The following is a 27,605-nucleotide window of genomic DNA, read 5'->3' as shown; positions in this document are numbered from 1 at the left end:
TTGGTCTCTTATCTGTTACAAATAAGACTCAAATTATTAATCATAACAAGAAGTGTTTCTTGAGATATTTCCATCTACACAAAAGACTAACAGCTTATTATTTTTTTAAAGATTTTAAACATTTTTTGCTTAAAATTATACATTTTTGTCAGTACTGCTTTTTCAGACATTAAAATAAATTTTACATAAAATCATGTGAATATGTTTTTTAGTCAGTACTTGATTTTTTTCAAGGGCTTGACAGTATGCATTGAAAACGTACTAGTTGCAATAAGTGTAAAGTACATGCAAAACAAAACGCAACATGGAAATAGTCAAAGTCCTCTTGTGAATATATGTATAGTTTTTGTTTTCTTTATTTCTTGGACTTCATACAGTCTGTGAGTTGTTTCTGGGGGAGTGCAAGCCTCTGGAGTTAGCATCCCACTATCAGTGACTGCATATTATGTCTGTTCTTTTGTGACTGGGTTATCTCACTCAGGATGATCTTCTCTAGATGCAGCCATTTTCTTAAGAATTTGGTTAAGTCATTGTTTCTGGTGGCTGAGTAGTATTCCATTGTGTATATGTACCACCATTTTTGTATCCATTCGTCTTCTGAAGGACATCTGGGTTCCTTCCAGCTTCTGGCTATTATAAATAGAGCATTTTTAAGAAGCTGTTTTCCTTTATTTCCACACTCCATTGCATCTACAGATATTACAGGGGACTCAGAATTATACATCAATGATGGGCTGTGCTTGACCTTAGTTTGTCATTAAGCCCAAGAATAGTATAACTGGATGTTGAGGCAGATTGATTCCCATCTTCCTGAAGAACCACCACCTCACTGACTTTGATAGTGACTGTAGAGTTTGCACCCTCACCACCATTGGATGAGTGTTCCCCATGTTAGGAACCTGGGTGAAAACAGGTTTTGCTCTGCATTTTTGTGAACAACTGTTAGCTAGAGAAGATGAGAGGTACGGGTGCTAACGTTCTGGAAGCCATGACCCAGAGTCTAGTCTAGAAGAAGAATGGAGTAAAGACGTTATGTCTCTGTCCTGGTTTGGTTTCTATTGCTATGACAAAGACCATGACCAATGTTGAGGATCAATTTGCCTAATCTTTGAGAGTTAGAACAAATGAAAATTTAAACAGCAGGTTAAACATTGTTCTTCACTTAGCATTATCATTATGACCAACAAATTTTAAACTATCAAGAAAAGAATTTACACAACCCTATTAATGGGGTACAGAGCTAAAGAAAAGGTTCTCAATTGAGGAAAATTGAATGGCTGAGAAGCATCTAAGGAAGTGCTCGACATCATTAGCCATCAAGGAAATGCAAATCAAAACAACCATGAGATTCCACCTCACACCAGTCAGATTGGCCAAGATCCAAAATTCAAATGACAACAGATGCTAGTGAGAATGTGGAGAAAGAGAAACACTTCTCCACTGCTGGTGCGGTTGTAAACTGGTACAACCACTCTGGAAATCAGTCTGGCGATACCTCAGAAAATTGGACATAGTACTACCTGAAGACCCAGTTATTCCACTTCTGGGCATTTACCCCAGAGACACTCCAACATACAACAAAGATACATGCACCACAATGTTCATAGCAGCTCTATTTATAAAAGCCAGAAGCTGGAAAGAACCCAGATATCCTTCAGTAGATGAATGGATACAAAAATTGTGGTACATTTACACAATGGAGTACTACTCAGCTATCAGAAACAATGACTCTATGAAATTCTTAAGAAAATGGATGCATCTAGAGAATATCATCCTGAGTGAGATAACCCAGTCACAAAAGAACAGACATAATATGCAGTCACTGATAATTGGATACTAACCCCAGAAAGCTCTGAACACCCCAGAAACAACTCACAGACTGTGTGAAGTTCAAGAAAAGAGAAAAAAAAGAAAAGAAAAGAAACATTATGCTTACTCCTTACACACCAAGAAAACTTTGACTAATTCCAGGTTACATCCTGTTTTACATGTACTTTATGCTCACTGTAACTAGTAAGATCTTAATGCACACTATCAAACCTTAAAAAAAAAAAAAAAAACAAGACAAGCAATGACAAAAATGTATTCGTATACTTTTATGCAAAAATGCTTAAAATTTGTACATTTATCTTTGTTTTTTAAAATAAAATTCTCCAATAAAAAAAAAAAGAAAAGAGTTTACAGCTACTGATTGGGGTTATCGCCACTGTACTTTCGGGCTATGGTGTTACTATTCTTAACCACTTTCTGGTGGGAAATAGACTACATACCACATTATTTTGTCTGATGAGACAGAAATAAAAGCAAAACCCACTTTTTGTGTCTTCTTTCCAATAGCCATACTAATCCAATAATTTTCATAATAAACACAAACAAACACCGGCTTGCACTGGATGGTGGGTGAGACTGTATTTTCTTTGGTAGATATTTATTTCACTTTGTACAGCTGCCAGTGGGTTGGCTTCTGCTGTGGGACAAACCGCTGCATTTATGATGCTGTTACCTGATGGTAATTAAAACCTGGAGAGGGATTGCAAATAGCAGCTTATTTTTTTTCTATTTTCATAAACCACATCTGAAACGAAAGCCATCATTAAAAAAAAAAAAAAGAAAAAGCTTTTTACCTTGTAGAAAAACAACACAAAGTAAATTATCTAAGTGCCAGGAACCTAAACTATACTGAAGCATTTTTGCTAACTACTGTTATCTTAAAAAAAAAAAAATGAGAGAGAGAGAGAGAGAGAGAGAGAGAGAGAGAGAGAGACAGACAGAGAGAGAGAGAGACAGAGAGAGAGAGAGACAGAGAGAGAGAGAGAAAGAGAGAGAGGGGGGGGGGAGTGTTTTCTTCTAAACCCAATTTTCCCATTTGTTAGATGAGAAAAACAAAACAGAACAAACTAAGGAATTCAAACATCCCCAGTTCCCAGCCTCAGCTCCCAGACAGGATCTGGGAAAGGGAGTTCCCAAGTATGCTCTAAGAGAAAATAAAATGAGCTCTAAGAGACAACTGTCTCAGGCTTGCCAGCCATCCAAGGAATCTCCTAAGACTCAGCACTCCCTTCCCTACTTGCCCTTTTCCTTCCTTTTCTCTTTCTCTTCCTTTCTATCCTGAGGGTTTAACTTTTTTAGATGGTATTGCATGAACGATTAATTAGCTGTATAACTGCTATGTTGCAGAGGAAATGAGCTCACACAGATGAAGCAGAGTACCAATTTGTGTGAAAAGACTACAACAGTAACAAGTATAAGTCAGTAGCATTTAATTTGAGCTGATCTGAAAGGAAACGACTCATCCTTAGCCCCCTAGTTAACTAAGCTTGGACTTTGAAAGATCATACATGGACATTTTGCAAGGAAAAGCAAAGCTCATTCAAGTAAATTTGGTTAACAGTGTAAAGCTGTTGTATTAAACATTCGCAAAATCTGATTTAAAGGTGCACTCAAATTTCCCAGACTCCACTGGAAAGAAGACTGAAGGTATGGTAGATGCCTTCTTTGTAGCTTAGTCCCTATGTGTAACATGACAATGTTAAAGTTAACTGAGTTTTTACATTTCATGCTCAACACCAAGACTGCACGCAGATACATGTTGACATCTAAGAATTTGAGACCCGCAGTTCCTGCATGTGACACAAAATTCCAAGGCTGTGAAAGACCCTCCTGAGAAAAGTAAAGCATGTCTTCCGGCATTATCATCACAATGCCTCTTGTGTTTTTAAGTAAAATCTTGGTTGACCGGAAACCAGGGTAGAGTTTGAGTAATTTCCAATGTTCATGTCTTAACTTGCCAACCAGGATGTCAGTTACCCAGGCTCATGTCTCTTTCTGCCAAGTCCGATGTCAGTTCCCAGGGAGGCATTGAGAACTTCAGCTTTCCAAGGCCACTACTCAAAATGGAAGTCTTATTCCAAATAGTTTCTTAAATTGGTGCAAGTGTCTCTCTGGTGTGGCATTTATTTCATGGGAAGCTTATGAAGGCAAATTCCATAAAAGCTTATACATAGGTGCAGAAAGTACTTCTGGGTGGTTGGTTCATGTCCAAGTTTGTTGTAGGTAAGTATACAAAATTCTGCTGACTTCTATTGTGATTTGTTCCCAAGGGCACAGAATATGTACTCGATCTTGGCATTAGAAAGTTTCTACCCAACAGAACATATGGAGAAATTTCCTTATGATGGCAGGTTACCCAGGTAACAGTTACCTGGGCCTTAACACTTTACCTAGGCCCTAACACATACAGTCTAATCTAGGCCTAGGTAGTTTGCAGCCTCTGAGACTTGCTGGTGAATAAGCTCACTCTTCCTAGTTCTTTCTGATCTCTGGCTGGCTGGTTCAACTCAGCTGTTCTGGCTCAAAAATGTTTTCCAAACTGGCTGATTCAATCTGGCTTCTCCTGAATTGTTCTGCTTGGCCTCAGACTAAATCTGGCAGTATGATCTAATCTCTGGTTCCTTCTCTTTCTGTCTTCACCTGTGTCTAGCTTGTTCTTACTCTCTATAACCTGTCTTTCTATTGCTGTCCCAGTAAAGATGCCTTCTTCCTCTGCACTGTTCTCTCTAAGGTAGCCTCCCTTTTCTTTCTCTTCTTGTGAGAGTTGGACATAACCTATTGTGTCAAATCTTTCTCTGATTCATCTGTCTGCCACTGAATTAGATGCCACATACAAATACGAGTGCCTCCTTCTACAACTCAGCATTAACTTTATTGTTTTGGATTAAGGTGTGTACTAAGGGCATATCTGTATTCCAACCAGAGGGATGACAAACTTGTGAGAAGTACTAAGCCACACTAAAACTAGAAACAGGGCTTTCAGTAAATAAAACAGTCTCGGGGTTCACAATGTGATCAAATATTCTGCAATAGGAATCCTTCACCAACTGCTGTGTCATCTGAGGCATTTTTAATTACCTATTAGAAGGGAGGTGATACTGGATTCCAGCCTGAGGACTAGCATCAAGAAGATGTAATTTGTCATACTGAGCTTAGGGTGAAATGTGTGCAATTCAAGGTATAAGTTTAACCTTTCTAAGAGAATCATAAATCACTTTAATTAAACGGATTGCAAATTACATAATTTCTAAATGTGCTCTCATAAGTCGTTTAATTGAAAATGTTAAAGGTTTTTCTTAAAAGGACAAGAAATAATCTCTTTCATTCCTGTGTTTAATGAATTTTAAGATCATAAACTAGGAATATCATAAACCAAGGGGTTCATGTCAATGTGAGGAAATGTAAAAAGTAAACATATTGTTTGACTAGTTTGCTACAAGATCAGAGAATAATATGTGATTAGTTGTAAAAACTTATTTATTACTTTTTGTTGAATGGCTAAAAGCTCTTCCCTTTTTTATTCTAGAGCTATGATTTAGGTAAATTATAGATATTTGAAAGAATGTGGGAACTATTAAACAAAGAATATATAAATTATCATTACGAATTATGATACACTAAACATATTCTTCATTTTATTCATTTTATTAAACAATTTCCAATACTACCCATATGAAGCAGAAGTAGAAATTATAACTTAAAGGCATAATTATTTTAAAAATCATAAGGGATAATTTTGGTTGGGTGTGCTATAGTATGATTTTTTTCCATGCTTTTTAAAGATTATACCATGTTTGGACTGAGCAACTACAGCATAGTGATTGGAGCCCCAAGCAATGTTCCAGTTTCCTAGAATAGAAATTATTAATTGGCCCTGCTCTGGAGCAACTGCTTTAATGGGTATATTTGTCATATTTTTATGGTGACTAATGGAAAAAGAATTGACTTTGCTCATTAGTAGTGAAGTTACGTTAAAATATAGAGAAAATAAACTGACTACCTTGATTATTTGGTGCTCAGCTCCTCACCCCCTTATGGCTTCTAACCCTGAGATCACTGACAGAAAGTTCATGGAAAGGCCACAGCTTCTCTTCTGATTCTGCTTCCACAGCCCAAGGCAGCTACCCAAATGTCAGTCTTGATAAAAGATACTTAGCATGCGGTACAGACGTAGCCCTGCTAACAGGCTTGCTTTGTCCTCACTGGTCTAAATTTCTACAATGGCAGATGACACTTTTTATTGGATATTTTATGTTTTTACATTTCAAATGTTAAAAGCCTTTTCTCTGTTCCTCCCTATGATTCCCCCCTCTCTCCCTGCTTTTATAAAGATGCTCCCCCTCCCACCCACCAACTCCCACCTCACCACCCTGTCATTCCCCTACATTGGGGAAACAAGCATTCACAGGACCAAGAGCTTCTTCTCCTATTGATGCCAGATAATGCCATTCTCTGCTACATATGCAGCTGGAGCCATGGGTTCCTCCATGTGTACTCTTTGGTTGGTGGTTTAGTTACTGGGAGTTCTACTTGGTTGATATTGTTGTTCTTCCTATGGTGTTGCAAACCCTTTCATCTCCTTTAGTCCTTTCTCTAACTCCTCCATTGGGATCCCCATGCTCAGTCCAATGGTTATCTGCAAATATTTTAATCTGTATTAGTAAGGCTCTGGCAGAGTCTCTCAGGAGACATCATGTATCATGCTCCTGACAGTAATCACATCTTGGCATCAGCAATAGTGACTGGGTTTGGTGGCTGCATATGGGGTGTATTCCCAGGTGGGGCAGAATCTGGATGGTTTTTCCTTCAGTCTCTGCTCCACTCTTTGTTTCTAAATTTCCTCCCATGAGTATTTTGTTACCCCTTATAAGAAGGACTGAAGCATCTACATTTTGGTCTTCCTTCTTCTTGACCTTCAAATGGTTTGTAAATTATATCTTCAGTATTCTGAGCCTTTGAGCTAATATTCACTTATCAGTGAGTGCATACACTTTTTGTTGGCCATCTTGCATTTGTCATTAGGAGCAAGGGAAGCATCAGGAACAAGTTGGGTGGGCATGACTGTCTAGCACCATTCACATCAGCCATTAGCTGGCAGTGGTTATGAATATAATGGAGCAATTTCTAGATAGAAAGGATGACCAAAAACAAAAATTAAAAATCTGATATGATTAATAGCTCTGTAAAACTTCACATATTAGTTGCTGACTACCTGAGGATATACAAAGCTAGGGATCACTTGCCAGTGTGTATTATATTTATTCTGATAGATTTTATCACTAGGAAACAGGGTTGCTTTGCCCCCCAATATACACTGATCCTAAGTGGTACTATTGGATGAGTCATGTCTCTAAGCTTGTCTTCAACAAGGCCTGATCCAAAGATTCCTGAAAAGGCCTCAAAGAGATTAAAACAACCCAGGAGTTGGATTTGATTTTCTAAAACATCTTTTCCAGAATGACTAAGCAAGAACACACAAAGTAGGACAGGTTCAAATCACATCTTCAGAAATGTTCATTGTTCCATTTGTAATGATAGACTAAAGTAAAGAGATGTGGTTAGGATGTTAGGATCCAATTACCTTACTAGCAAAGGAGCTTGAGGACTTGTATAAAAGAATAGGAGGAAGGATTGAGACCCCACCGAACTTCACAGGAAGACCAACAGTATCAACTAACTTCTGTCCTTGGGGCTCTCAGAGAGTGAACCACCAACCATGGGCTGGCTGCACATATGTGGCATATGTGCAGCTTGGTCTTCATGTGGGACCTGAACAACTGGAGCAGAGGCTATCCCAAACGCTGTTGTCTCTGTGTGGGATATGTTCTAGCTGGGATGCCTTGTCTGGACTCAGATGGACAGGATGCATCAGCCCTCCAGAAACTTAAGGTGCCAAGGTAGGGGGACACCTGGGGAGGGCATCCACCTGCTCAGTGGAGAAGAGGAAGGGGAGAAGAATTGTGGAAGGAGGTGACTGGGAAGGTCCAAAGAGCAGGATGTAAAGTGAGTAAGAAAGAGAAGAGAGAGAGGAGAGAGAGAGTAATGAAGGAAGGAAGGAAGGAAGGAAGGAAGGAAGGAAGGAAGAAAGAAAGAAAGAAAGAAAGAAAGAAAGAAAGAAAGAAGGAAGGAAGGAAGGAAGGAAGGAAGGAAGGAAAGAAAGAAAGAAAGATAGAAGGGAAAGTTACTTACATATTAGTGGATTAAAAATCAAGTGCATTATGAAGCCTATGAGTTTACTTCTGAAATAATAAAATGACTGATAAAATGTTACATTCAGAGATTCAAGAGAATGATATTTTAACTCTGTTTCAGTTAATGGCTACTATCACCGAACAGTTCTAAATGTAATCTCTCCATGAAACCATAAAAAGTACTTTTTTTTTTCTTTGCTCATCTCCACAGAATAAATTAACAGATGGAGCAGTTGTGAGCTGCTCTATTTCATGGGAGAGTACTTCATTGGCTCTCAGGAGAATTCATGTTTGAACTCTCCACACAAAACATCAAGCTTCCAACAATCTAGGCTTGCAAAGTTTCCCTAGAGATTAATATCAAACATTCCACCACAATTCTCTGTTGCTTGTTTAAGGTTATTTTTGATTGATGTCTGAAAGTTATGGCTTTGGTTATTTTAAGATTGTTTGGTTGTTTTTTTTTTTTTTTACAATAGCATTTTGAGGGGGCAAAAATAGCTACTCCTTCAAAATGTGAACCATAGTTTCTAGCTACAGGCTACCAAGACTTCTTCATTTTTGCATACTTGGGTAGAATTATAAGCAGCCAGTAGAATTCTGATTTTGTGCTTAAGGAAAATAGGGGCCAAAAAAGACAAATGAATTTTGTAAAAACAAATTAAAGGTTTGCACTTAAGTGATGTGAGAATCTTCTGCTTCTAAGTTCCAAGCCAGCATTTCTCCCATGTTTTGGTTACAAACAAGCAAGGAAGGAACTACATGTAAGTTTGTCTATCTTTAGAACCAGGGAAAAACATGAAAAACTCCTAAATGTATAAAATGTATAAAATCATAAAAGTATAAATGATACTACTTGTAGTTTTTCTGGTTCTTTCATAAACTCTTAGCGTGTGTGTGTGTGTGTGTGTGTGTGTGTGTGTGTGTGTGTTTGTGTGTGTATGGTATGTAGGGCTAGTGTCAATCCACAAAACACATGAGGAGGTCAGAGGACAACTTCTGTTTCTTCTTCATGTGGGTTCAGGATCAAACTGAGTTCATAAAGCCTACCTGGCCCTTTACTGCTAAGGAACATATTCTTGAACTCTTTTGTTCTTACCAGCAGACAGAAAACATGCCTGTAGATTGTGTGGCTTAATTCAGTTGAGTACATGTGTAAGGGTGCAGAGAAGAGATTAGAGCACATGGAACACCTGCCTCAGCAAGCAAAGGGTGGCCATTATGTACTGTAGATTTAATCCACTACCCTTTGCAAAGAATAGTGCATATCATACCTCGGCCAATGATGTTTCCAAATGCTTCTGCCTGCACATTTATGCCTGTCTGACCTTCCGGAAATTTTTCAAAATGAAGACCCCAAGTGAGAAAGTAAACCCAATGACGTGCATTTTAAATTAGGAATCCCCCACTCAGTCTGCTTCTCCAAGTTTCATCCATGCAGCGGACACATTTCAGATTTCAATTTTTTTCACTGCTATCCTCAAGCATTTTAATGTCTTCATGCTTATTCTTTGAATCCCATTTATCCCTAAACACATCTAAGGCAAATGAATCATCCCCAGAAGGTAGTCTGAAAACAATGAAATTCAGCCAGAAACCCCAGCAGAGTCTAAAGACTACAAGTATTTGCATCTGTAGCCGTTTCTCAGTCACCCTTCAATATAGTTTCTTGATGTCCTAGTGACTCCCCAACCATAAAGTTATTTGTTGGTACTTCATTACTGTAATTTTGTTACTGTCAGTGAATCTTAGTGTAAATTCTGATATGCTGCTATGCAACCCATGTGAGGGTCATGATCCACAGCTTGAAAATGGCTGATCTATGTGAAAGTAACTTATGAGCATCTATGCAGCTAAATAATGCATTAGAGAAGAAAGCCATCTTAAATACCGTTGGCCACATGTTCTCTGTATAAGGCAGGTAACCACTGAGCTTATTTTTAAACAGCATTACTACCTCCTTGGTGAAAACAAAGCTATGATCAAATCAATGAGGTTAGCTTCTAATTGGACTTAGACTAGAGGATATATGATATTTAAACTCCATCAGGCTAGAACACAATGAGATAAATTTCCTTAAAAAAAAACAGAACTGCACAGAGCTATTGTTGGAATCCATAGGGTCAAATTTATTTAATCTTTATCACAAAACAAACGGTAAAAGCTCTTACGTGAAAACCTGGTAGCTCTGATTTAAAAGATAAAGTAAGAAAGCATACCTGTAATAGTCCTTAGTTTGTATAAAACTGAATTAGCTAACATGTTGCACATTGGAAAATAATATATGTGTAAAATACAAGAATAACAAATCAGCTGTATACAGTAGAATTCATTGAATATTTAGTCTTTTATCTAACTTCCTAAACTCAGAGTCAAAAGTTATTTTAAAACTGAACTCTGATGATATAAACACCACCATAGTTTAAAAAGAATCCTTCTTTCTTATTGTATGTGTATGAGTGTATTTGTACATTACACACATGTGTGATGTATATGTGTTTGCACATATGTGTATGTGTGTGGGGTGTTTGTGTGTGTGTAAATTTTTCTGATTACTGTCTTTCGCTGGTTAGAATTTATGTGACTTATATAGCCTTTATGGAGTCTTTCACCATTGCCTATTTTACAGGTTGTAAAGTTTGGTGTTGGGAAGAATGTATATGCCTTATCTCCTTTTATTACCATATGATATGGTAGAGAAGCATATATTTATATATATAATTATACTTATTTATTTATTTATTTATTTATTTATTTATTTATTATTTTGTCTCCCATGGACACATGGGCTGTGTCATGCTATATAACTAGCCTGCTGTTCTGAGCATACATATATAATTGTGTTTTTATCTATTTATTTATTCATTCATTCATTCATTCATTTATTTATTGGTATTGTTGAACATGCAGAACTCTTTCAGTAACTATGGATTAGACTGAGAACATTTCCAAGTCGTTTCTTGTTTCTCCTCTTGTGCATTTTCTTGGGTCTTTCTTAAGCTGCCTACCTTTTCTTCCTTATGCATTTGTTGGAATCCTCCCATGTTCTGGGTGTGAACCCTTCTTTGACTCTGTGGCCTATTTTCACTAATTTAGTTTCTTTGACAAATAGAAGTTCTTATGTGTAACTTAGCATGGAATCCCATGTGGATGGTATTTTTCTGTCTTGAGAACTTTTTTACATGGACACACTCATACTGTCTGTATTGTCATAGTTTCTGCCTTGACCTACCTTATAATCTAGCAGAAATGATGTTTTCACATGAAGAAAAATAGTGCCTACCTAATGTCATGCTTTTTCACTTGGAAATTCATTTGCCCCAGAATATTTTACTGAAAGGACCATTTTTTCCCCTCATCACTTAATTTTGGACAGTAGACCCTCTCAACTTGGCACATGCAACATTGTCTCTCAGATCACATGTCCATATGGGTAGGTACATTCCTGAGTGACCTCCTGTTCCAGGGATCTGTGTAGCTAACACAGTGTTTCTGCCACACTGTGTGTTGCAGCAGCTCTGCTTGGCCTGACATCTGACTCTTGGACCATTCCCATCTTGTTCTTGACTGAATGTAATTTTATTATTCTCAGGCTTTCCATTCTTATGTGGTTTATAGAACAAGCTCATAAACTCCACCAAAAATAGCCCAACAGTGTTTTAGTTTTATCTGTAAAGCAAGTAGAGAGAGAGAGAAAAACAACAGCACATTCAGAACAGCGAATCTTCAGCTCCATAAATATCTTACATCCTTCCACTTGGGTTTTCTTCGTGTTCCATCAAAACCTTTATAACTTTCTATGTGATGACCTATGACAAAGTAGCGGAGCATGTATGATGAGTCAAAATCACACTCATAATTTTACTGTCCAATTATTGCCATTGGATGATAATTGGATAGATTTTCATGTTCATATTTTGTTCATTCTAATAACCTAAAAGCATAATATGCCTAATTCCCCAATCAGATTACCAAAAAATATATATAATGCATTTGTTTCCTTTCTATTCTTGATCTTCTTTTTCCTCTTTTGCTTTGATACAGTCTGTGACTTCCTGGCGAAGCTGAATAGCAATAAACACTGCAGACATTCTTTGCTAATTTCTATTCTCTTACCAAGCACTCTTGCTCCCCAACTGGCATGCATTTTATACCTTCTTGGTGTTTGTAGTTCCTCCAAGTTATATCCTCACATCTGAAGACTCGGAACTAAGAACCACAAGTACAACTCATATGCTGTGTTTTTCTTGTAAAAGAATGACAATGAGATTTGGATTAAAAATGGCTTTAAATCACATTTTTCTCACATGAATAATTTGTTTTTTAATGCTAGCCAATGCCTTTCTTTCCCAATCTTTGACCTTCATTTTTATTCTCTCATTTAAATTTTTCAGGCATGGAATGGCATAGATATTTTATAAGTTATCCTGTGTTCAAGCCAGGTGATGGACAATACCTAATTCCAGTAGTCTTTGAAACTAAAACCTTAGTCTTTTAAACTACAACCTAATGAACTCAGAAGTTACTCCTCACTGGTTGCCATGGTGACCATTGCTGGCTTAGGTGTCACCACAGGTGAGGTTTCTGTGGGATGGAAGTTTCTGTTGAGATTGTCTCTCTACCTAACTTACTGATTTCTTACTATTTTAACTTCAATTTTTTGGGTGATGCACTATATACTATCTACACTTTATATGAACAAACTCTAGCCATTACTACAAGAATGAAATTGATTAATGACACATTTCTCAGAACAAATCTGTGCCTGTAGCCAGATATGATTGTATAAATCATATCTAAGCCTATGTAATTTAATATATGCATGTGTTAGGATTTAATGTGAATTTATTTGTGTTTTATTCTAATTTTTCCATTAATAACTTTTTTTATGTAAAAGACAGCATTGAATCTCTTTCATATTCCTCTCAAAGATAGTAACAACTTTTAAAGATGAAGACAGTATTTATTAATCAAGTGGGAATAGAAGCTTCTGGTTGATTTTCTTAAAGTACCTTCTAATCATTCCTATCACTACTGTTAGGTTTTCAAAAATGTCACCTAGAAGCCTGTTACTTACTATTTTAAAAAATCTAACTATAAATTGAATCTTAAAGCAACAAATCTATTTACTTCAGTTAAACTTTCCAAATGTGTTCACTAATACAATATCATCTCCTGTTTGCAAGCCACTTGACATAAATTTCTTGTTCTTGTCTATGAATGCCTCATATGTATAAGTGTGCTTCCCAGTTGTGTTAGCCCATAGTAAATGCCCTACCCCATAAACTCAAGAACAGAGATATTTATGTGGTTAAGATACCAGACTCCAGGTTTTTTAAAGTACAGAATTGAGTTCTTAGATCATGCATTTCATCATCATAATGACCTTGGGTTCAAAAAGTAGTTTCTTTACCTGCCAAATGAGAAAACGAATTCTATGCTTTGGTGGATCTTTGTGAAGGTAAAAGGAATTTATGCATATTGGCACTATACCCCCTTGATAATGTTAGTTATACCAAGGGTGGTATTGATTACCCTCCGGCCAAGTTCATGTTTTGTCTGCCCTGCTTCAGAAGTCAGCCTGCCCATTTTCCAATTTCTGCCTCTAACTCCACTACTGATCTGGTTATAGCACCTGGGAAACTAACTGTAGGCATCCTGAAATGGTAGGAAACCATTCAAAGCATGTTATGTGACACTATCAATAGGTTCACTCCAGGAAGGGTAGCTACAAAAGCAACAATACTACCTACCGAACTTGAACCAGCCAGTGTATTGGAGTCCCTTAAAGGAGTGTGGGAACGAATCCAAGACAGTTGCATTCCCGAAGCTCACCCTGCATAGGCTACATTTTAGGAATACGGGAACCCTAGAGTACATTGCGTATCCTGTTACAGGTCAGAGAATCTCTTCCAAGATGCAGCTCAAGGGAAATTGCTATACAAAAACTAGGGACACTTCTTTTCACTAAACATCTGCCTTCTGGATTTCTAGTTAGCAGAGCTAAATGAGTTTCCGGAACACTCGCTCACTGATAGGAGACTGAGGAGATCACTGTGGCTGACAAATGTTTCTGCCTAGAAAGAGAACAGAGCCAAAGTTGACGATCTATATTATGCACATTACACCTATGCAGGCTCAGCTTCTCCAAGGAGCTCCTGAATCTTAGGTTGCTGAGAATAGTTCCTGTGTCCTCTCTTGAGGAGGTAATTTTCAGCTGAACATAAATCATACAAGAAATGAAAAAGATTTATTTTTTACTCTCCACCCCTAAACATTCTGATTTGGATTGAACATTTGTCAAACATAGAGTGCTGCTTCAATTACTGTAACTTGTTGTTTCACTTAGCTACTTTCTAACCTTATTTGGAGGTTTACAAAATGCCCTAAGCCTCTTAGTAAGTTATGTGTATGCTCTCTGCCAACATGTTGTAAGTTTTGTGTGTTTTTATATAGCCTTTACAACCTCTAGCTGGCTCTTTTACATAAAATATACTTTATATAGTTATTGAATTTGTAGATAAATGAAAGGCATGTAAATGCCCTGGAAGCATAGTAAGGTCCTCAAGGATGGCAGCCAGTTCTCACTGTCCTTGCTTGGCATGATCTGTCAAGTATCCCTGTGGTGAACCTCTTGGTTCTGCCCAGCAGAGTAGAATATAAGTAGATATGCTGCTCGTAACTTCGGTCTCCTCATCAGCTCCTCACCATAAAATATAACTTGACAGATGAAATATTCTTACCAACCAAACCCTCCAGAGCTTCCAACCATTGAGCACACATGGAGAGAGACCCATGGCTCCAGTTGCATACGTAGCAGAGGATGGCATTGTCTGGCATCAATAGGAAGAAAGGCCTTTGGCCAAGTGAAGGCTTGTTCTCCCAGTGTAGGGGAATGGCAAGGCACTGAAGTAGAGAGGGTGATTGGGAAAGGGAACATCTTCATGGATGCAAGGGGAGGGAGAGGAGGGATGGAAGTGGGGGAAAAAGGGATAACATTTGAAATGTAAATACAAAGAATATCCAATTAAAAAAATACCTACCAACTAGAGCTCCCAGGCACTAAACCACTATCCAAAGAGTACACATGGACAGACCCATGGCTCCAGCTGCACATGTAGCAGAGGATGGCCTTGTTGGGCATCAATAGGAAGAGAAGCCCTTGGTCCTGCCAAGACTCGATGCCTCAGTATAAGGGAAAGTCAGGGTGGCAGGTTGGAGGGGATGAGGGGGCACCCTCATAGAAGCAGGGGAAGGGGGTGGGACAGGGTGTTTATGGAGGGGAAATCAGGAAAGTGGATAACATTTTAAATATAAATAAAATATATGTAATTTTGAAAGAAAGATAGATAAAAGAAGGAAGGAAGGAAAGAAAGACAGACAGGAAAGAAAGAAAGAAAGAAAGGAAGGAAGGAAGGAAGGAAGGAAGGAAGGAAGGAAGGAAGGAAAGAAATTTATCTTCCTGTGCTGGGTGATACATCATTTCACTTCTAAACCTGTATAGTGCAGATGGATAAAAATATGAGCTTAAATTTATATCAACTGTGGGATGAATTTGAAAGCTTGACACAATGTCTCTCTTGTATCGCACATGTGAATGACTAGGCATGCATACCTACATGTGTTGACTTACCCCATGAGGGACACATTACTAATACTAATAGTTCTTAAGGCTCATAATGAGACAGCATGTTTGCTCAAGGATTTTAAACCTTCAAAAAACAAACTTTCCTGCTGTCTTTGACAAGTTAGCAGCAGGAAAGGGTGACGCCTATCCTCTAGCCCACAGCTTTACCCATAGGGCAATGCAGTTCTTCTATGATTTAAAAAAAAAAAATGTTGATTCCAAACACAAGAAAGAAAAATACAAAATGATGCTCACACACACACACACACACACACACACACACACACACACACACACACTGAAACAGACCTTTATTTATTTATTTATTTATTTATTTATTTACTTACTTACTTACTTACTTACTTACTTACTTATTTTATTTATTTTGGTCTAATCTCTCCATCTCACTGCATTTAGTCAGAGGTTCAAAGTGCTATAACTTCAAGGTCTTCCTGTATGACTCATCAACCCCAGTAAGAATCTGTTCTCAGTTCCTGAAGCAACTTCTTACATGTCTTTTCTCCTTCCTTGTAAACTGAAAATGATTGCTTGCTTACTTTCTTGTTTGCTTGTTCATCTGTTCTTCCTTCCTGTATTTTGTTAAGCATTCATTCATTCATTCATTCATTCATTCATTCACTCTATGTTCCAATCACTGCCCTCCCCCAGTCTTCCCCTCACACCTCCTTTGCTCCCCCGATACCTCCACACTGGCACAGTGAGTCTGCACAGCTAAGTGCATCTTCTCCCACTGATGTCAGACAGGCAGCCCAGTTAGGGGAACATATTCCACAGACAGGCAACAGTTTTAGGGACAGCCCCTACTCCAGTTGTCGGAAGACCCACATGAAGACCAACCTGCACATTTGCTATATACGTGTGGGGTTGAGGGAAAAGGCTAGAGCCAGCCCGTGTATGCTCTTTAGTTGGTGGTTCAGTCTCTGAGAGCCCGCAAGAGTCTAAATTAGTTGACTCTGTTGGACTTCCTATCTTTTTCAGGGTCCTCAATCCTTCCCCAACTCTTACATAAGAGTCCCTGAGCTCTAGCCAATGTTTGGCTGTGGTCTCTGCCTCTGTTTCAGTCAGCTTCCAGGTGGAGCCTCTCAGAGGACAGTTACACTAGGATCCTGTCTACAAGCATAAGAGAGAATCACTAATAGTGTCAGGGGTTGGTGTTTGCCCGTGGAATGGTTCTCAAGTTGGGCCGGTTATTGCTTGGGCATTTCATCTGTCTCTACTCCATCTCTGTGTTCTTATCCCTCCAATGGGGGTTCTGCCTGGTACCAGGAGATGACCTCTTCAGGTTCCATATCACCACTGCTATGAGTTTCAGTTAAAGTCATTCCTACAGACTCCTGGGAGCCTTCCCCATCCCAGGTCTCTGGTATATACTGGAGATGCCCTCTACCACTCCCCACACCTGCAGCTACAGATTTCTATTCATTCTCCTGTCTCACCCTTTCTCCTATCTCACCCCACACCTGATCCCGAACCCTCATAATATCTTCCAAGTTTTTTTCCCACTGGTCTTTCTATTGACTCCCAAAGAATTGTGTATTAGATAGATAGATAGATAGATAGATAGATAGATAGATAGATAGATAGATAGATAGATGGATGGATGGATGGATAGAGATAGATAGATAGATAGATAGATAGATAGATATAGAGATATAAACATTGACCTTTTACTTTTAGTAAAATATTTGAATGTATTTATGCGTCCATAGTTAACTAGTGGCCATCATAAAATGAAGTCCTGCATTTTTTTTTTTTGCGAAGACAAAAGTAAACATTGGGTTTGCTTGCTTACTTCAGATTGAAGTCACGGTTCCCTGAATTAGCTGAGGAAACTATGTCTCAGTTAAGGCAAGGAAGACAGCTACCACTGAGTTAATATTGAGTATAATGCTATACATGCAAAGCTCATAAGAGTTTTCAAACACTGAACCAACTTTGTCTTTAACCTACCCAACTCTCTGTTTTTGAGTATGAAAATGAGAATTAAGTAGCCCGTTCTTAGTCTTTTAAAAAGTAAGGAAACATGATCCAGCTTATTTGCAAATTTTTCTGTAGAACAAGGCTGCCGTGTAGTTGGGAAGGGAGGATGGTGAGTTCCTCTCCTTATATTTAGAGTGTTGAATGTAAATTATTGATTTAAATAAACTATTGGAGTAGCATGACTTTTGGACAATTTTGTCTTTATTTTATCAGTACACCAAAATCTTGAAAAATGGAAGTTTTTTTGAGTGTTCCCAACCCAGGAGGAAACCCATGCTTCTTTCATTTTAAACTAAATACATATTCATAACAAAAATGATATTTCCATATTCAGTGAAAGAAGTTAATGGTATCCTATGGATTGATGTAAATGTAATTTGAAATAGTTTTAATGTTTCAAGGGAATACATCTGTTTCCTGCTGTTTTCAGGCTCCTTTGAATAGATTCGTATTCACTAGGAATGGACATTTCTGTGAAATTAATCAAATAGGGAAGTCAATGTTCCTTGCAGATAATTTTGGCCATATCCCTTTGGGAACTTTCTAGTTTGAGTTTGTATTTTTCCTGGGAAAAGACCCCTGTGTTCCATAACCTCATTCTTTCCTCTACTTTGTTGTGAAGAGCAATAAACAAAATCAGTGCACCAGGAATGAACAATAATGCAGACTTGCCAAGAAACTGCTACAGACTCCATCCGCGAAATCAGAAAAAGAGGTTTAATAATAGCATTTTACATGGAGTAGACAAGCATTAGCATCGAATATTTTAAAGCAGCGCCAGATGAATTACCCGATCTACTGGTTTTTCTAAAATGAAAGACATCTAGATGAGAGAATCAGAACACATTCTAACAAATCCAGAAATAGCAAATTATATTTTTCCAAAGAGAATTAGTGCTATTGTTCTTGGCTATAATGAAAATACCATGTTCACTGCCTTTCTGGGTTTATAAAATAAATCAAAGTCTTATCCTAACCCCAGATTTATATGTGTGTGTGTGTGTGTATGTGTGTGTGTGTGTGTATGTATGTATATATAGGCTGCTCTTGTGCTGGAGTTGAAAGAATTCTATAGTTTTACCTGCATACTTGGGACGTTGCTCAACCAAAGTCATAAAAGTGTAGCATGTGGATGAATCCCACTGCAGAGGAACTTTGTGTTTTCAGATTGGGGGACATTTCAATGCACAGTTCTAGATGACCAAACCTAGCAGGAAGCAGGGTATTTTTTTTTTTTGAGTCATTATCTAGAACAGCAGGTGAGGAGAAAAAAAAACAGGAAGTCCTCAGGATTAATATGAAAGACCCCTACTGGGAATTTAATATGTTTAGAAATAAAAAAGAAGTAAAAATGGGAATGCACTAATTATGCAAATTTAAAGAGAAATGAATTGTTATTTCTATGAAATTCCACTGATAGTTATGTAATGCCAGCCTTCACCATGCTGTCTGCAGGTCCCAACATCATGTGGGACAGCTCCTGTTTACCATGTCTCACTGATTTCCACTTTGGTATATGGGTGAGAAAAAAATTGTTTCAGGATTTGGATGCTTTTAGTTTTAAGAAAAAGAAGGCCAGGCAGTGGTGGCACACATCATTAATCCCAGGACTTGGGATGGGGGTGAAGCAGGTGGATCTTTATGAGTTCAAGACCAGCCTGATCTACAGAATTCAAGGACAGCCAAGGCTACACAAGCAAACAAACAAAAAAAATGAGAGAGAGAGAGAGAGAGAGAGAGAGAGAGAGGGGGAGGGAGGGAGAGAGAGGGAGAGAGAGGGAGAGAGAGGGAGAGAGAGGAGAGAGAGAGAGAGAGAGAGAGAGAGAGAGAGAGAGAGAGAGTTTAAAAGAACTGCCGTGAATTCAAAGCCTTTCCTGAATCACCATGACTACAAGCAACTTCCTAAATTTGTGAAATTTTCCCTAGTCGTGTATAAACTCAAATGCCTGACTCACATTTTATAAAGAACTTACCATTTATAATGCCACTATGTAATGTACAAAATCATTTTTTTAATCCACAGGATAAAACTGAAATGACAAGTACTCCGTTTGATTGTCAATACTGCACAGTGTCCCTTCTTGGGAAGAAGTACGTACTCAAGGATGATAATCTATACTGCATCTCCTGCTATGATCGTATCTTTTCTAACTACTGTGAGCAGTGTAAAGGGCCAATTGAATCAGACTCTAAGGTAGGAATCACTTCTGTTCACACAGCTACGGCTGGTGTTCAGTAGGTAACTGTTTAAGGATGCTGCTTTTCTCTGTGTTGACATTTACACACTATACTTAAGACAATTTGTGTGGTGGTGGTGGTGGTGGTGGTGGGCGGAAGTTTTAGGATGAGTTTAAATAATAATAATAAATTAAACTGTTTCTGCAGAATTTTACAGCTTAAATGTTGAGTTACAACATTTAATGAATGTAAAAATACATTAAAAACTGGAAACATAAGAAACAGAAATCCGAAGCCTGTGCTCTGTGTTTTAAAAGTCTGCCTTGTTCCCTCAACCCCACAGACTGCACCTTCTCACCTCACACTCTCCTCCTTTATCCTTCTTCTTCGACTTCTCCTCTTCCTTGCCTTTGCCTTAACTAAGTGTTGCCATTTGCTTATTTGACGTCTCAATGGACAATAAGATACTGCAACTAAAAAATTAAAAGTGTTCCCTATAAAACCCGTCTGGTATGCTGTAAAAGAAAGAGAAAATTGACAAATTACAGTGACATTATTGTCTCGGTGGCCTTTAGTGGCCCCAGGTTTTTGTCCCAGACAGTCTCCTTTCTATAGATTACATATCAACAACTCTGCCTCAAGCTAGTGGCACAAGTTACTGGTACTAGGTCCCAAGAATGTCGCAACTTGTCTTAGAAAACAGCTTGTTTTACTGCAAACACATTTAATTAACTTTATTTACTGTCTGAAAGGATCTTTGTTACAAAAACCGTCACTGGCATGAAGGATGTTTCAGGTGCAAGAAATGCCATCACTCTTTGGTGGAGAAGCCTTTTGTTGCCAAGGATGAGCGTCTGCTGTGCACTGACTGCTATTCCAACGAGTGTTCCTCCAAGTGCTTCCACTGCAAGAGACCCATCATGCCTGGTGAGACCCTGTCGGCAATGCCTAAGGAAACTGCATCTCTATTCACATAGCATCCCTGGCTCACAGCACTGCTTTCTTTTCCCATTCTACTTTTATGACAAATTTCATTTCAAGTCTTTTATAGAGAAAAATTATACTTAGAGTAGCAAAGTAATGTTTACATGTAGTCACTATTGACCTAAAAAAAGTAAATGAAATATTTATTAAGGTAGTCAGCAGAGGCCCAAGTATATGCAAAATTTTATTATGGAAGTAATTAGAGAATTTGGTAAAATATATATGTACAATTTATTAAAGTCTGTTTATACATGTAATGGAATATTCCAAAATGATTCGTAAGTTTGTTTAGAAGATACCAAACACATAAACAGAGAAGGAGAGAGATAGAGATGGAGAGGGGCTAAGTTTGGCATAGAAATTACAAGGTTATACAAAATATTGCCATATTTGTAAAGACGTAGGGAGACAGCTTTGTACTCACATAAGCACTGATACACAGAATATAAAATTCAGACAAAGCTGCTTTAAGAAAAGAAGTGTTGTTCTGGCTTTCTTCCTCTGGTTTTCAATTCCTCTATTCTTCTTAAACAAATAAATTATAGTGCTCTGCCATTTTGTAACATTATTGCAGTGATCAATGTCATCTTTTTCATAGAACCCAATTCACGGAGCCTTGTTGATCCAGAGAGATAGAACTAACTGAAGGATAAAGCTTATAACAAAAGCACACCTGAAAACACCCTGCCATGGGCATTTAAGGGATCAATCTTTACAAGACAATTGTCATAGTCCTCACTCTTCAGCATTCATTCATTCATTTATTCATTCATTCATTCATTTGTGTATTTTTTTTCCTTTTGGGAGTGTCAGAGGACAATTTTTGTGAGTTAGTTCTCACCTTCTACCATATGGGATCCAGAGATCAACTTTCTTTCAGTCATTAGGTATAACCAAAAGCTCCTTTCATAGTCTGGCCTTTTCACTGGACCAAAAGGCATCATTCTATGGCTCCATACAAACTGGTTTGAGAAGAAGTAAGGAAAATGGTCCATGGGGATAACTTCACTTGAAATTTTAACTAAAATACAATTATTTCATTTTCCTTTTTAATCTTCTCTCGCCTACCCCTCCTAAGTTTGTCCCCTCTCAAATTTCCATCCTCTTATTTAGCTCTTGTTGCTACATAGACATATAAAGAAGTAAGCGTATAAACACAGCCCATTGAGCCCTTTGCGTGTTCCCTGCAAGAATGTATGCTAGGACTGGCTATTTAGTATTAGAAAACTCATCAGGGCTCATCCCTGAGACATACTAATAGGTTCTCTCTTAACATCTCTTAATCATACCTCCTCACCTAGACATGAGACCTGATGAAATTTCCCCCATGTTAGAACATCCACTGTGTCCTGAATTGTTCGGGTCTAATTTAGGCATCCAAGTTGTTACAATTTCATGGAGGCAGCTCCTATCTCATAGCTAAAAGGGACAGATGGACAGCAGATTTCTTGTTTCTCATTATCTTTCTTCTCTCTCTGATATGCCATGAGTCAGTCAATCCCCCAACTCTATGTATTATTACTGTCAGGATTCTCACAGTTATTCATTCTAATAAATCCAGGAGGCATTCTCACTATATGAATCTCAGGGGTGGTGCCCTGGGCATTGATAATTGTCCCCGATGATGACAAAAACTCAATGTATCCAAACCACGAACAATTCTACATGCAGGGATTTCCCATGGCTTATGCAGAGATGGGAAGAAGTTTTATGGGCACCCATTATTATTAGCAGATCTCCAGCAATTCCTCTTTTCTCTAGTGTCTCAGGAAACACTAAATGTTTCTCCAAAGTGCAATCCATTTGTTACCTAAAATATTGAGGTACACTTTCTTAGTAAACACAAGAGTATACGGCTTCTATTAACAGTGTCTTACTTTGGGGTGCAGGGTCTCGGAAAATGGAATTTAAGGGCAATTACTGGCATGAAACCTGCTTCGTGTGTGAGCACTGCCGACAGCCAATAGGAACCAAGCCTTTGATCTCCAAAGAGAGTGGCAATTATTGTGTGCCTTGTTTTGAGAAGGAGTTTGCTCACTACTGCAACTTCTGTAAGAAGGTAACTATCTAAAGAAGGTGAAGCTTCAGAACATTACAGAACATTACTTTTTTGCTTGTTTGTTTGTTTTGGATTTTGTTTGTTTTTTAGCTGCCTTGTGTATTTGGAATGAAGTGACCCTGTGATGCTATGTCTAATGCATGAGGTAATCTTTAAATTTCAACATATCCCAAACTAAAACTGTCACCATGAAGATGACCTACTGTTTTTAGTAGCCCTACATTCCACCTTATATCATGGATCTAATATTCAATGATAAACACATGACTTGATCTCTCAGTCCCATTCACTTTGTTCTGGTACAGGTACATTTCTCTTTGCTTCCTAGAAGACAGCTTTGATCCATTTAGTGTTCAGTTTTGATCCGTTTACTAGTATGTGTTTTAGAGAAGTAAGGATTTGCTTCTCTCAGAGTGACTGAGGGAAAGAGGGTACTAGGAAACCTTCCCTATATCTTCTAGTAACTAGTTATCTCTTCTGGGCCCCAGGCTCTGTGTTTCCGAGAGGAGATGTGTAGACTTAAGTAGGCGACAGATCATGAGAGAAATCGAGTTGGCATTCGGACAGAGAAAACCCAAGAGCTACAACTTCTTTCATCTCTCAGGGCAGCACAAAATAAATCGTACTCTGACTTGCTTTCTTTCTAATAGTAGGAAAACGTTATTTTTAAGAAACACACGTGACCTGACACTTCGATGTAAAAAGTGCTTTGATGTGAAAAGCAACACATGCCCATCATCTCCATAAATCCTGTCTGTGATTTATAAAACGTGTATTGATACTACGAAGAGATCCTTAACACAGGCAACATCATGAGTTTAGAATGGCAGTGTATGTTGGAGAACAATGAATCGTGGTGATGTGTTGGTACCCTGGCTCCCGAATACTGGGATGCTTTAACTGCCCTGACAGCTCTCTTAAAACCACTTTTATATTTGCATTTGGACAGCTGGATGGCTCTGTTTCCCAGGCTGCAGAAGACTGTGCTATATGGAAGATAGGATTTGAAGTATTAGAAGCTAATGAAATGCTCTTACTGGCTTGTATACAGAGAATGACTCAGATTATTTTTATTTAAATTTTAAACTATACACTCCTTTTATAAAAGAGCTGGATATATACAATTGTGATCAAAGCAAAGGAGAAAGGAGTCTTCTCAATTCAAACCAAAAAAAAAAAAAAAAAAAAAAACTTTGCTTAAATAAAGCCAAACTATTTGACATCCATACCTTTAAATACCCTTCCCCCCATTTTTTTTTTGTTATGCTTGAATTTTCTACTAAAAAACTGGTAGTCCAAACTGCGCTTCAAATTTAATCCTTTTTATTGGATATTTTATGTAATTACATTTCGAATGTTTTCTCCTTTCCCAGTTTCCCGTCCAGAATCCCCTCTACTGCCCCCCTCCCCCTGCTTCTATGAGGGTGCTTCCCCTCCACCTCACCACCCTGGCATTCCCTTACACTGGGGAATCAAGCCTTCACAACACCAAGGGCCCCATCTCCTGTTGATTCCAGACAATGCCATCCTCTGCTTCATGTGCAGCTGGAGCCATGGGTCCCTCCATGTGTACTCTTTGGTTGGTGGTTTAGTTCCTGGGAGCTATGGAGATCTGGTTGGTTAATATTGTTGTTCTTCCTATGGAGTTGCAAACCCTTTCAGCTCCCTCAGTTCTTTCTCTAACTCCTCCATTGGGGTCCCAGTGCTCAGTTTAATGGTTGGCTGTGAGCATCCACCTCTGTATTTGTCAAACTCTGTCAGGGCCTCTCAGAAGACGGTTATAACAGGTTTCTTGGCTCTCCAGGTTTGAGTAATCTCTAGATAGTCTTTCCTTCAGTCTCTGCTCCACACTTTGTCCCTGTATTTCCTGTAGGCAGGAGCCATCCTGGCTTAAAAACTTAGAGATGAGTGGGTGGCCCCATCACCAAACTGGGGGCTTTGCCTAACCTCTGGATATGGTGTCTACAGGTTCTCCCTCCCCATTGTTGGGCATTTCAGTTCAGATCATCCTTGTTGTGTCCTGAGAGCCTCTTGTTTTCCTGGCATCTGGAACTTGCTGGTGACTACCCCCAGTTCCACATCCCCATTGCTACACACCTCTGTTCAATTTCCTGACCCTCTCTATATCATCCCCATTTCCTCCCATAACTGATCTTTCCCCATCCCCCACTCCTCTCTTACTCCTAAGTTCCTCCCAACCCTACTTCCTGTGAGTATTTTGTTTCTCCTTCTAAGAAAGACTGAAGCATCCACATTTTGACATCCTTCTTTGTGAGCTCCATATAGTCTGTCGATTGTGCCTTGTGTATTTCAAGCTTAATACTTCTTAAGAATTCTTAACAGTAAAAATAGAGTTAAATGTGTTCTTAAGTGCTTTAGTTTCTCTCTTCTGTGTTCAAAACCATTACTTTTAAGTTGAGGAAATTGCACTATGGGTAAAGCACTTACTGTATAAACCTGAAAATAAGAGTTCAGGTTCCCCAGCACCCACATAAAAGCTGGGGCTGGTAGCACAAATATGCAACAAGAGCCAGTCCAGATGAAATGGAAAACTCAAAGTCCAGTGATAGATCCTGTCTCCCAAACTAAGGTGGGGAGCAATAGATAACCTTCTAACCTGTACACACGGACACACACACACACACACACACACACACACACACACACACAGACACACACACACACACACACACACAGACACACACACACACATTACTGTCTCCACTTTTCCAGGAAAGATACTTATTCGAAGTCAGTGGTCAAGCCAGACTTGGATATTAGATTTTATCTATGCTGCCTACTTCGTCAAAAGGAATATAATCAGGAGCAAACTTTTTTTCAAATGTTACAGAGCTTTGGGATATATTATTTTTTGCAGAGAATCCATTTTTCAAGTTTCTGATCCTTTAAGCACAGCCTACAAATCATTTGACCAAACAATCAAAGGAAGCATGATTTTGCCTGTGCCTGCTGACAGCCATTTGAAGTCAGTGGGAGGCATTCTCAGTTGCTTTACTTCTCACATACCACTGTGCTCCTTCCTCATTTACGTATTCAGAACATCATCAGATGCTTCGAACTTCTAGAAAAATTGACTCATACCAAAAATCTTTAGTTTCTAAGAATCTTGATATAAGGTTAAAGTGTGTGTAAAATACTCTTTCAAAAACCCGTATGGTAGACAAACAATATGTCTGTGTTTGTCAGCAAAGATGGCTTAATGTAGGGTTACTTTTTTAACATCTAGTAAAATTGATACAGATCTGTGGCAGTCTAATACCTTCAATATGGCATTTCCATGGTCTTTGTAAGAAATGTACATGAACACATTTCAGTTTCCTCAGCACTTCTATGAGGGTTAACATCAGTGGATTTCAAATAAGAGATGCTTGTAAGGAAGACATAGCAAGTATTTATCAACCTGATACTCAATAAAGATGTTCCAACCTTTAAAATAACATGAAGATTAAACTGGCTTTAAAAAAGTTGTAGTGTGGGCTAGCTAGGTCATAAAACATCCCCCTAGCTACAGGACCCCGGGTTCAATCCCCAACACTGGACAAGCAAAATGAAGACCTGATATGCATCTGAGGCTCAATATACAATGCTACCGATTCTGTGAATTAAAATTGAAAAGTCACTTGTTTCAACTCCTCTCTTGTTCAAAGTACAACATTAACATGGCTTTCCAACAAGACTGAACGCACAGAGTATGTGCTCGTTTCAGTGCTATCTCTCAGTAGCTGTAGCAAAGAACCCTGTCATCATCAAATACTTAAGGACTTCTCGTCTCTAGAAAGAACAAGTTTATTCCCTGTAGAGGTGCTGAGGATATCCAGAAAGGGTCTTCCTTAATCCAGTACTGCGGATGGGGTAAAAAGCTAGGCATTGTTCCCTACAACTATGCTGGTCAGCTCTACCCATGATCTCCACCCCTCAGTGTTCTCTCAGACACGCTAAGATGTTTCAAGAAAAGTACTACAGTTTCTCCTTTGTTTTATTGTGTTTTCTAGCATTCTATGAGGTCAGAAGTTGATATAAATATGTTGGGTAGAACTATGATAGCCCTAGCAAAAGATTTTTGAAGAGACAAATAAGAAACCTATTTAAAGATGAAGTAAATCGAGAACCTGCTTCCTTTCTAGCGTCCCAGAGTCCAAAGTGGTTCTGCCTCTTCTCTGACTCATGGTTTAAGAAAATTGGACGTATTTTCATTTCTGATGTTCTGTGTGATCTCCATAATATTTGGTTTCTCGTGTTGTTTTCTAAAAACTCGCAGAGCATCCTCACACAGTGTGGTCCATAGTTCAGGGCACCCAGTGTGGAGACAGAGAAACATAAGATTGAATTGCAAGGGTACCCATGCTCATTGCCTTTCTGATGTTGCTTTGGCAGGTGATAACTTCTGGTGGGGTAACCTTCCGTGACCAGATATGGCATAAAGAGTGTTTTCTGTGCAGCGGCTGCAGGAAAGAGCTTTATGAGGAAGCATTTATGTCAAAGGATGATTTCCCATTCTGCCTGGATTGCTATAACCATCTTTATGCTAAAAAGTGTGCAGCCTGCACCAAACCCATCACTGGTAAGTGCTTCATCTTACTCTAGTTCTACCATGATGCTGTGACAACTATGGAAATACAAGTAAATATGTAATTTCTTTCAATGACACCTTTTGAGATAAACACAAGTAGATACTCACTTACAATTTTAAATTTTACATGGGCCACTCAAGGAA

The 27,605-nt window shown here is 38.5% G+C and overlaps 1 protein-coding gene across 1 annotated transcript in view; it reads left to right on the top strand.

Moving 5' to 3' along the window:
* FHL5 (four and a half LIM domains 5) overlaps positions 1-27,605 on the top strand; it is a 37,130-nt gene that overhangs the window by 5,883 nt on the left and 3,642 nt on the right. Inside the window, exons 3-6 of the mRNA XM_080938688.1 lie at positions 19,673-19,843; positions 20,580-20,754; positions 22,701-22,870; positions 27,266-27,452. Of these exons, the coding sequence (XP_080794814.1) occupies positions 19,673-19,843; positions 20,580-20,754; positions 22,701-22,870; positions 27,266-27,452 (703 nt within the window). The remainder of the gene's footprint in view (positions 1-19,672; positions 19,844-20,579; positions 20,755-22,700; positions 22,871-27,265; positions 27,453-27,605) is intronic.

Source organism: Micromys minutus (assembly GCF_963924665.1).
Source record: "Micromys minutus genome assembly, chromosome: 26".
Lineage (NCBI taxonomy): Eukaryota > Metazoa > Chordata > Mammalia > Rodentia > Muridae > Micromys > Micromys minutus.
This window is presented reverse-complemented; position numbering and strand designations above follow the sequence as displayed.